This window comes from Pleurodeles waltl, chromosome 8 (assembly GCF_031143425.1).
Source record: "Pleurodeles waltl isolate 20211129_DDA chromosome 8, aPleWal1.hap1.20221129, whole genome shotgun sequence".
Classification (NCBI taxonomy): domain Eukaryota; kingdom Metazoa; phylum Chordata; class Amphibia; order Caudata; family Salamandridae; genus Pleurodeles; species Pleurodeles waltl.
In genome coordinates, this window is record NC_090447.1 from 744,723,528 (window position 1) to 744,735,795 (window position 12,268).

Sequence of the window (12,268 nt, forward strand, 5' to 3'; positions counted from 1 at the left end):
CCTGCACTGCGTTCAGCCTCAACCCCAGAGCTCTTAATCGTCATTTGTTTTAAACACTGTTTACAACGGACCACGATTGAAAGCTCTGTGGTTTCCCCAAAGAGCATTCCTGGAGTGCCCACCTGATCGCCCCACCACTTTCTAAAGCAGTCAGCTGCCACTGATGAGAAGTATCTAAAGTCTACAATCAGAATTCCGGTTGCAACCCATTGAAAAATTACTGACGCCCAAGTTGGGTTGGTAAGATATTTGTGTATTGCTTTTAAAGACTCAAGGGGAGTGGGTAGTAGTTCATTAAACTACTGTTAGCTCTCAAATAAACTTTTTTTAAGCAGCACATTTCCTTCAAGACAAACAAGCAGCTCCCAAAACAATCAGCTACATTCATCTTCTGAGCCTTGCAGGCCACGGTCCCTGTCAAAGCCACCAATTGGAGTGAGTCACAATGTGTGAACCAGCTCATGAATATTAACAGTTAGCCATATTGTGACCCACTCTGAATCTTAATTTTCCAAACCAAAATATTAGTACATAGGTTGGTTTTGCAACATTCCACTAGTCACAAAAATACTGATCGCAAATTGCTGCCAGTAAATTAGTACATCTGATTCAAGATTCTTTTCATGTTTTAGCCAACGTGATTTTCCTTGGGACACAAATTGATTTCCTAAATGTTTCCTTGCTGCTTTGTTCTACTTTTAAGATCACATAAGCTATATAACAACGTTGCTTATTCTTTTTAATGTTCTGTGTTACTGGCTTTAGTAATAGTATCAATAATGTCCTGTTCAACAGATGTTTAAGGGGACACAAGTGTGTTGCTGTAATTTCAGATATGGCACTCAGATTTCCGGGAAGCTCATTCACTAATCTTTCAAGGTGTATTTTAATCTTCTAATTCTAGTTGGAGAATTATGATCTGTTCTACCCAAAGAGAGAACCTCAGTATTTGACACAGGCAGCTCCAGACCACAACTTCAAAGTTGTTACTTTATATGTTTATGTAGTCTAAATATGTTGTGTGGGTTGCCTGAAGTTTTTTAACAGTTTTATACATATCTTATCCTATGGATCTCTGTAAACTTCAGTTAGGTTTTAAGAGTGACCAACACACATTCGAATAATCGCTGCGGAAAGGCACTGTATTCAAATGTTTTTCTTTCATACTTAAAGTGCCTATAGGGGTACATAAACAGTATTATTCTATTTGATAGAACAATGAGGCAGGCAAGTCATTTATATTTTGTTTTAGAAATCCTAAAAATTAAGTTTCCTGTGATAGGTATGTGATGTTTGTAGATTTCCTCAAAAAAGCTCAACTTCAGTTCATTAAGGAGGAAGTCAATCTGCAATGCTCTGGAGAAACAAGTCACTTAGTTAAGCTTCAAGATTTCTGTGAGAATGTGCAAGATGGGAACAAGAACATCCAGCAAACAAATTAAATAAGGTATATTTACAGCGTACAGGTGAGAAAGAGCCAAATATAAAAAAAAACCTCTGCCTGTTGAAAAATGAGTAAGAAAAATTTGGCGAAAGGCACCAAATACCTTAATCATTTCTTTATAAACCTAAATAAACGTGAACAAGAATCCCAACTTTGAAAGATCCTGAACTCAAATTGTGACTTTTAACCAGTAAATGAATGACACACAGAAAATCCAAACAGTTCCCAGTAGCCACTCATTTAAAAATAGCCCAAGCGGGGTGTTATCACATGATTTAGGCATTTTGATTTCAAAACTGTTGCAGGATAAAAGGTTCACTATTTTCTGAAAAAGGAGACTGTTTAAGGGGAAAGACAAAATACAAAATAGAAAAGGGACACATAAAAGTGTCAAAAAAGTGAGAAAGTACTGAATGTCTGAAACATCTGGAGAGGCTTTATTAGGAAATCTGCATGTCCATAGACCTTTTAGAAATGGCAGAAAACAAGATGCCAGAGGTTTCTAAACTATGGTCTGTTTTACATATACCATGGCACAAGTATGGCAGGTATAGACTAATCTTTTGACACATAAATTAGAAACCCCAGATAAGATAACATTCAGGGAGGTGGCTTCTGCAGCCTTTGGCTTCAATTCCAGATCCTAGAAGAGAGCATTTTTATGAACACCTGCATAACAGATATGGGAAGAATCAACCGAGGTAATGACAGGACTTCTCTTTGACATATTATGATTTAGTGGCATTGGAGGGTTGGAATTGAAAAATCCTACCAATCCAGGATTCCTAATGTGTGTTTCTAGGAAGAAGGGTTGCTCAGTGAGGCATATTCTTACTCTTCCTTTTGGCTGAAATTTTGGCAAAGTCCTCATCATGCAGCCAGCAGGTAAGCAGTTTTTATGGCATAAAGGCTGCTCATGCAAATCCAACAGTCCAGTCATAAGAAAGAAGAAGACCACCAACCCAAAAGAGGGTACAAATTCTCACAGAGGCAATAATAATGAAGTGACAAGTTCTTCAATCACAATGTACTTTTAAACAAAGAGATCATTAATGTATTGAGTGAATGAACTGATGAATGAATTGATGAATAGGCATTTATATAGCACACTATCACCAGGGTGTATTAAGGCTATGCTAAACCATATTAACCACAGTAGGCCACTACACAGCTGGTTCAGAAAAGAACATTTTATGTTGTTTCTTTAATTTACGTGGGTTTGATTCCGAAAGAAGAGAAAGAGTTGTTTTATTTCGTAACTTGGCAGCTGCCACTGAGAAGGCTCTGTCACCCAACCTACTTGTCTTAGTTTTGGGAACCTTGATTAGGTGAATAGAATGCAGTTTGCAGGAAGGTGCATACCACTGAAATTTGGCAGCCAGGAATTCTGGGCAGAGCAAATATAGGGCCCGATGCACGAGCACCATAGCTCCGAAAGTTCTGTCTCTGATTGGTAATTAATGTAACCTGCATAAGACTGGCAACATTAGAGCAGTTCTTGGTTGTTTGGCAATCAGACGAGCAGCCATATTTAGAACAATTTGCAACTATTGCATAAAGGCTTTCGGAGATCCCAAATGGATAACGTTCCCATAGTCCAGTCAGGAGTGTATCATTACAGTTACGAATGGAGAACGGAGGTTCTCCTCTAAAAAAAAAAAAAACTGCAGTTTCTTTACAAATTGTAGCTGTCTCAAACAGGTCTTGGTTACATTTGCTACTTGATTGATCAGAGAGCATTTTGAATTGATAGTAATATCTGCTTCTCACTGAATTTGCCTGAATAAGGCATACTCCCATCTCAGAGGGCCAATGAGGCAATACTGAAATATTGTGAACTGTTGGGGATTAGGAGTTCTGTATTAGTTGTTTTAGCTGTAAAAAAATTGTCTGACATCCAATATCTGGTGTATTGAAAATAAAATGCAATTTCCTCAATGGAAGAAGGAGATTGACTTAAGACCTTCTTCTGTCCGAAGAAACTGTGTATCATCTGTGCACAGGTACAAATTAGACCCAAACAATGAAGGGCCAGTGTCAGTGGAAAAATAAATATTAAACAATAATGGAGATATAATTGAGCCCTGCAGCATTGTATATTTAAGGACTGTGGGCTTGACATAAAAAGAAGAACTTGCCACAGTTTGCGTTCTTTCATTACCAAAAGACTGGAAATTAGTACGATATGGTCAGTGGCATTTAAAGCAGTTGATTCATCGAAAAGGAAAAGGGAACTGACTTATACCTTATCTGTTGCTCTCATTATATTATCAAGGTTGGACACCGCCACTGTCTGTACACTATGTACAGGTCTAAAACTAGCCTGGTGTTGACCTTTACAGTATGCTATCTTCATCAAATTTCCACATTTGTGAATAGACCCACTTCTCAAGAGCTATCAGAAAAAATGACAAGCGCAAGATGGGTCTATAATTAATTAGAAGCTTAAGGTCCAAATTGGGCTTTTTCAATACAGGCCTCACATTGGCTTGTTTTGAAGAAAGGGTAACTTTTCTGTTAGTCAGGCTGCAATTAAATGTAAGAAGTATGGTCTCTGGAACTAAGGAGATCTTAGCTTTAAGTATTTTTGGTGTGAGGAGGGGGTCATTATGAGATCCTGAGAGCCACATACAGGGAAGAATTTCTGTAAGTGGTATTCAAGAAAATGCTTTGACTCCTTCAATTGTGGGGGTTCCACAGTGCTCTTTTCCTTTCAGTAAATTTTCTTATGATTAAAAGCTTGAAAATGTGTCAAAGGTGTGACTAGAATCTCACTGCATATATTCAAAATGTTTCCTCAAAGAATTATGCTATTTAATTACACCAGGCCTATGGCTCAGAAGAGGAGGCTAGTTGTGATTGTTGCTGTTTATCTATAACAACGATGTGTTCTGTGGCCACATTAGGAATTTTTCCTTTCTTTATAAGATTTTGCATATTCCATATTGCTTTGGCTTTCTGGTTATATTAATTTCCAAACCTTTAAACTATTTAAGTGCATATTTGAAAGGTGGATCAAATGTAATCATCCAAATGATACTTTGGTAGGATCTATTCAGAGTAGATTTCTTTTAACAAAATACAAACAACATTAAAAAAAATTGTTAGATTATGTTTGACAACCTATTGATACTTTCCTTTAGTGTCAACAAACCACTTCACTATTTATATCATCAAGATGAAAACAAATTTAACTTCATCAATTGAATCTTGTTTGTTCCTTCTCATTGCATCCTCATACTTACAAAGTAAAATATGTTTGCTCCCAAAATGCCCAAAAGCAACCAATAAAAAACAGGGAAATGAGTTCACCTCCGTAGTACAGCCAAATTTTCATCATCGTCCATTACAGAACCGCTTCTTGGCCGACCGCTGTCTCCCAAATCACTCTGAAAAGTAAACATGTCCGTGATTGATAAGGGAATAAAATGGGCTATTTTATGCACAGCACTGCCACTTCTGAATCAATTTAGACCTGGATCTGAATCATTTTTAGGGGGTCCAAACATCAATGCACATAGATGTTGAGTGTATCACCTTAATACACTGTGCTTAAACCTGAACCCAAATAGGACTTGGAGTTTTGTAAATTGAACTACTATTCAGTCAGCATTGGTTGTTTTTGTTATAGTCACAAGCACACTTCCTCACTGTTGTCACGAAGCACTATCAATGCACCATTTTATTGAGTGCCTTTTTACATATCTATATATGTGATGGCTATTGTTACAGTGACTTAATGACTGTTAATTCAGTACATAGGTTATACTTGTTTTTATGTTTTGAAGTAAAGTATCCAAGTACCTCCTTTAAAGGAACCACTGTTTTCTTGAATCCCTTTCAAGAAACAGACCTGTGATATTGATCCGTAGCTGCAGGTGTGAATACCTGATTCTTTAAAATTATGCGACTATAAAATGTTCACAGCTGTTCGGGCATTAACCATAAATGTAATTTATTACCATGCTGGTGATAGCAATTCATGTTTTTGTGTTTAGCAGAGTGATGCTTCAGAATTAGGTCATGACTTTTCATTGATCATAAAAGTGACTGTTTGTGAACACAAAATGTAGTCAGTTATTGTTTTTTCTATATTCACAACAGTTCTTAATACCCAAATCAAGATCAACCATATCTAAGAAAAATGTGGAGCACAGAGCCGCCTTTAAACCATGTTAAACAATTTCCAACTTATTTATCCAAGATGGCTTAGATCTTCCAAGTATATATTCTCTGGTCCCTTGCCTTCTGAGTGTATCTATGATCAAATCCACAGAACATCATTCTTTCCATTGATTTCCATCATGTTCTTGGCCAAAATGTGTAGATATTGGATATTCCTGTTATTTGCCATATGTTTCTGAGCATTGTCAGAGCTCAACAGAGAGATTGTCCCAAACTCCAGTAATAAAAATGAGTTTTGTGGCTTCTAGGCAAGGGACCAATCTAGTACATGGCACCATAACATCAGTCAGCAGCCCAGTGTGGCCAACTTTACATCTACACACACACACACACACACACACACACACACACACACACACACACACACACACACACACGATATGCCAACAAGGCCACAAACCTGTGGCTAGAACACAGTAGAAGTAACATTTTGTTTACCAGCATCCAGATATCAATACATCAACAAACAGCACTATATAGAACTATTAATTTTAAATCTCGAATTAACAACACCGTTGGTCAATCTTAACAATAACAAATAACGTTTCAACTAATTTTGATAATTAGTGATTGCGATAATGTAAGGGATAGAGCAGTGCAATAAAATGTTTTGTTGACCCACTGAAAGCAGTTTGGTGGGGGACAAGCAGCTAATCAAATGTGTATACAGAATGTGGGAGTATGGGAAAGACAGCTACAATGAAATCGTTGCTGCATGTCAATTGTTGTTGTCCTCTGTTTACGCTTAGCCACAGTACCTTGGCTCTTGCATAGTTTATTCTCCGGATTGCATTATGTTCTGGACTAGAAGAGTAATCAGACCCCCTTCTGAGACCTGGTATTGAAAAACAAATAGGTTGGACATATATTATAAAGGACAAATACAAACAGTTTGGTCTAGGTCTGTAAGATGTGAGAGAACATAGTAAACACCATCTAGTACCTGGTGAAGGACACGGCGACTTGACAAAACCCTCCGGTCTTGGTGCTACTGGTTGGACAGGCCGCATCTGTTTCGCAGCAAGCTTCCGAAGGCTACCTTGTCTTTTCTCAAACATTTCTTGCATGCTTTCCTGCTTCTGAAATACTTTTTGTACATGTTCCTGTTACAATAAAATAAGGTATTCAATAATATGTCTTGAATTGCTGTTCCATAACATTTTCTAACTTGTTAATATTGTTAATATATGCTCATAGACTCCCATGAAGACCGCAATGTCACCCGTGGTGGGTGGCTCCCAGGAAGTTTCTCTCCATCACAAACACTAGTCCTCGGTTTTTTTTTTGCACTTTTGTGCGATGGCTGCTAAAGGTAGAAAGTTCACCTCTAGCCCCTCATCTCTGCTGGGGAGTTATTGTCGCTGTAGGTGAAAGTGAAGTCATTTATAGAGTGCACTAACATAAGAATTGTCTTTCAGCAATAAAGTATACTCTGCCTTAATGGTCTTAAAGCCACATAATTTAATTTTTATTAACAGGCCAATAGTGAATTAAAGCAAAGTCGTCTTCAGATCAAGCCTAGAAATGTTTTTAAGGGTAAAACATCTGAAATATTTATTTCAAGTCCTATTCGAAACAAAACACATATAGAACCCCAAGGGAAGAAGCGCAGAAAAATACACACTCAATAGGTTGTTTAGGGTCCACTAATTTTGAATAACATGTGGTGCCTACAGATTCTGACCCATAAAGTGGGACTGACAGGCCAAACACAACTGATTCTGGTTATTCTAAGCTTAACCTCAGCAATCATTATCTAGACATCAACATACTAAATAACTAATACTGCTAGCCTCATTCCCAGTTCCAAATGTGTTCCCTGTTCCCCATTTAAGCTCTGCTTTAGCATTCGCAAGGATAACATAATGAATAAGCCAGTGGTCAATACTGTCCAAACGGTATTTCAAAAAGAAAAATTTAGCAGCTGCATTTATACGGACTATTAGTCTGTAAATACAAGGGTGTGCAGTGCACACTTCTTCTATACATGGTGCTCATCCGCACACAGCCAAGATGATGCCACCTATTCAGTTTCAAGCAGTGCAGTAAATACCCTGAAAAATACCTCCACCAAAATGATTAGTTTGCTGTACAGCATATTAAAAGGAATAGTCATGATAATTAAAGAAATACGACAAAATGGGTGGATCTCTGGCCTATGGCTTGAAAGTTATGGGCATGATGAAAGTGAAATAGATCAACTGAAAATAGCACTTCTTTAGAGGGAGGTAGGTTCAGAAAAATCTTTCGGAAAATGTAGATAGGGTACAAAGAACTCAACAACGGCTAATGAAAACATACAGGAACAATTAAACACAACCATAGTTAGACCCAAGCCCTTCTGCAAGCAATTATTAATAAGTGGATGAACAGCCAAAATGTAAAACATTTTGCCTAAAAATATTCTAAAATGGTGTTTAAGCAATTTAGAATCTGCTAAAATCCAAGACTGTCCTGTTAGACTGGTTAATATGGTAAGCTACTGCCCGCTTTTACACAGAAATATAAATCTGAAGAATACAGATATGGTTTTTAAGAAATTGTTTCCCTTAACCTTGAAGACTTTTCAAAATGAACCCTTGCTAAGCATTCTCTGAAGGAAATGAAGAGTAAGTTCGGGAGAGCTTGCCCAGAAAACCCAATCCTGTAGTAGGGAATGATTTTAGCCATTTATGCTTACATATGCTAAACATTTGATAATTAGATAAATATGGCTAAACTCTATGGTAATTAACTGAATGATCAACTACTGAGCTGAAACATTTGTGTCCATGAATCATGTGCATCACTTTTCCTATGGGGACCTATATATTCATATAAAATGTATCACGTTTTTCTTGTTTTAAGGGTAATGCTGACATGCACTTAATACTGATTAAATAATGATACTGATGATCATGACATTTTTTATCAGACCCTTTCATAAATGAATTAAGATGTATTACCTTTTATGAATGCTTTACATTTTTTGTGCAGCATTACTTATGGCTAAATCGGATTACATCACACGTTGTGGCAAATAAAGTATTGTAAAATTTGAACTGTAATTTAACTGCAGCACAATACCTTGAGCTCTGTGGTGAGAATTGCATCATATTCTCTATAAATATTTGACAGGTCCTGAAGTTTGTTGTTGGCTCCTGTGTCCAAGAACTTCTCAATCTCCTGCAGCGCCAACTCAGCTCCATCTTGAGACTGGCACTTGTCAACCGGCTGACAGGCTAGGAGATAAATTCCTTCATCGCACCACTTCATTGACTAAATCATGGGAAGAAGACATTTTTAATATTTATCACTGGAAACATGTATCAATTGACTTAATTAAGTGACCTTAATGCTAGGGATTCTATCATGAATTTCTGACATATAAAAATGTCAGATTAAAAAATGATAAAGTAAAAATGGAAATGCTTTCCATAATAGGATGATTCACAGTAAGACCACATGAATGTATATTCTAGTACTTATTTACCATGACAATCCTAAATATTGCCTTGCTTTATCCAAGCCATCTTTGACTTCTATTGTGAATCTTTCTCTCATCCTAATTATTCTTTCTGTTTACACATCATCAAGCTAAGAATGGAAAATTATGTCACAAAAAGTAAAAGAAAAAAGGTCAGTCATTTTACATATAAAATGCAATATTCTTCCCCTCTTATGTGAGCAGGCAGGCATTTTGTGACCAGTAAAATTAACCATCACATTATATTTAAGGGGGAATAAGGCTAATGCTTTAATCAGTGGTTCTTAACCTGTGGTCTGGTGACAATGGAGGTCCATGAAGGGTACTCAGGGGGCCCGCAACTGCTTTGGAAATTAAATATTAAGAGATTAATAGCATTTATAAAAATAAAGAAACAAAATTTAAAACTGAACATTTAAAAATGTTAAGTAAATGTGAAGGAATTTAAAACCAAACTAAAAATTAAGAAAGTACCCTCAGATTGATTCATCAGCAGTGGAAGTTCATAAAACATAATGATGAGTGGCCTCAATTGAATTTAGAAAAAGTCCTCTTTTCCCATTAGAATTTAAACAATGATTTTTGAAACATTTTTTGTGAATTAAATAAAATACTTAGGCCTTCACTATAACATTTGCGGTAACTGCTGCCTACCGCCACGGCAACGGCTGCCAACATGTCACCGCTGTGGCTACCAGCCGTCTACGTGTATTATGACTGCCGACGGTATTCTGCCAGAATGCTGACGGAATACAACCGACGGTCATGACAGCAGCATCGCCACGCCAGCAAAACACCGCTGACCGTATCATGACCAATAATAAGGCCTGGTGGTGTTTAGCCGGTGGACACTGCTGCTGACAGCAGCGCCGCGGACCGTCTCCAGCCGGAGGACCCCCTACAAGCAGGTAAGCCGGGTTCTCCGACAGAAGAGGCGGGTGGTGGGTGTTGTGTGTATGTGGGGGGGGGGGAGGTGTATGTTTTGGTATGCGTGCATGCGGGTGTGAGACACGTTGAATGCGTGCGTGAATGACTGAATGTGAGTGTATGTTGTGTGGTGTAAATGCGTGTGTGGGACATGGTATGTTGGTGTGTGTTGCGATGTGTGGGTATGTATGTGTGCATGTGTGGGTGGTGGTGGGTATGTGTGTGTGTGCATGTGTGTATATGGGTGCGCGTGTGGGTGTGTACGTGGGGCAGGAGAGGGAGGGTGGGATCGGGGAGGAGGAGGAGGGAGGGGGCGGGGAAGACCCCTATCAGTGCCAGGGAAGGGATTCCCTGGCACTGATAGTGCCTACCGCCATGGTTTTGTGGCGGTAAGATTGGCACAAAAACCATGGCGGTAGGCCGGGTCGTAATCCTGAGGGTGGGATTGTGACGGCTGTTACCCCCCTGGCGGTCGGTGTGTTAAAGTGTCTGTCTGTGATGGCGGTTACCACCAGGGTCAAAATCCCACTTTTTATACCACTGGCCTGTTGGCGGTATTCATGCCGCTTTAACACCGACCGCCAGGGTCGTAATGAGGGACTTAATCATTTGTGTATTTTTGATGAATGCTTATTTCTGTATTTTTGTGTGTATTGTTTTGTGGTTTAAATCATCAAAAATGTTCAGACTGCCGTTCCCGGCTTATAATGATGACTCAGTGGGGTCCCGGATTCCAATACCGATTTAGTGGCGATCCCTGGGTTCCAGTAATGAATAACTGGGGAGTCCCAAGAAATCAAAGGTTAAGAACCACTGCTTCAAAACTAGAGCTAGCACTGAAAAGGTAATTGAACGTAATTACGTACTTAGATATACAAAAAAAAAAACACACATGTGTATACAGTGTAGTATGAACATGAACAGTATCACGTATGCTGACCTAGTTATAAAAAGCCATTTAAAGTATTCTTGATAGAGCAAACGCACCTTACTGGCCCTTATCCAATTACCTTGGTTCTGGCACTGCAGTATATGTTACAATGTTCATAATAATACCTATTTTTATTACAACTTCACTGTTTTCATGTATATGTTCAAGCTGCAATTCAACAATTGATGTTAAAAAAAAGTTCCAACACTTGTCGAAATAATAAAATGCTGCAAAGCTATTACAGACTACAGACAATGATTGCCTGCGATTCTAGAAATTAAATACAATTAAGGATTTAAACTGTATGTTTTTTATTAATTGTGGATACTCCAATGTACCATGCGCTCTCACATTTTTAAGTCACACAGGAGTTGTGTATCAGTAAAACTTAAGTGAGAGCCCATCATGCAAACATTAAATGTTTGAAACCACTACAGTAGGTTCTTGAATTCCCTGTTCGTACTGAGCCACAGGCATTTGTGGAATGAAAATCAGTGCATTTTGCAGCAGAATATTACCTGATGCAGAGCATCTATTAAGATGTCAGATGACAGACTATTAGAAAGACATGAGGTTGTTCACAAAGCCAGCACACTAACTCTGAAGTGGATATTGGTCTGAAGGTTAGATTAATGGCAGCGGAAGGAAAGGAAACAAAGTAATAACACATATCCCTTCTGTACAATTGAAACAGTAGCTTTCCTTAAGATGAAGTCTCTGTAAGGAGGAATTCAAAAACCATCGTCACGAAACAATATCACGTGGATACGTTACTGATTAGCATTATGGGTAATTCTTGTGCTAGTTGGGTGGGGGACAGGCAGCACCAACAAGGCTTGATCTTTGTTTGACTCCTTCACTTGAGAGTGTGCCACAGATGTCACATGCATCTGTCTTGCATTTGTCACTTTTCATAGTAAACCCAGCTTCTCTTAGGTTGCATAAAACCATCCTTAATCTGTTATTGTACTCCATTTCTGAAGCACTATAAATCAATACGTCATCCGGAAAACTCATTACCTTGTGTAAATCTTTTAATATATATTGTATTATTATTTGGAACATGTCTGCTGAAGATGCTAATCCGAAGAGCAGTATACAGAAGCTGTATGTCCCAAATGGAGTATTGAAGGAAGTGAGAGCTACGGATTCAGGTGCCACCTGGTGGTATGCAGATGATATGTTGAGCATGGTTTGTTTAGTAAGCTCAATATCTCAATGATACTTGTCAGGCAATGTCAGTCTACTCATACAGTGGAATTTAAGTCTCTTAACTCTACAGATAAGTATATGCTGTCCAATCCTCTCTTGGTAG

The 12,268-nt window shown here is 38.3% G+C and overlaps 1 protein-coding gene across 30 annotated transcripts in view; it reads right to left on the minus strand.

Annotated features, from left to right (window-relative positions):
- The window catches only part of MCF2L (MCF.2 cell line derived transforming sequence like), an 828,274-nt gene that overhangs the window by 152,768 nt on the left and 663,238 nt on the right, over positions 1-12,268 (minus strand). For all 30 annotated transcript variants that reach the window (XM_069204968.1, XM_069204983.1, XM_069204981.1 and 27 more), the window contains 4 exons: positions 8,696-8,887; positions 6,573-6,732; positions 6,388-6,464; positions 4,757-4,833 (listed from right to left, as the gene is read on the minus strand). In XM_069204968.1, coding sequence (XP_069061069.1) covers positions 4,757-4,833; positions 6,388-6,464; positions 6,573-6,732; positions 8,696-8,887 — 506 coding nt within the window. The remainder of the gene's footprint in view (positions 1-4,756; positions 4,834-6,387; positions 6,465-6,572; positions 6,733-8,695; positions 8,888-12,268) is intronic.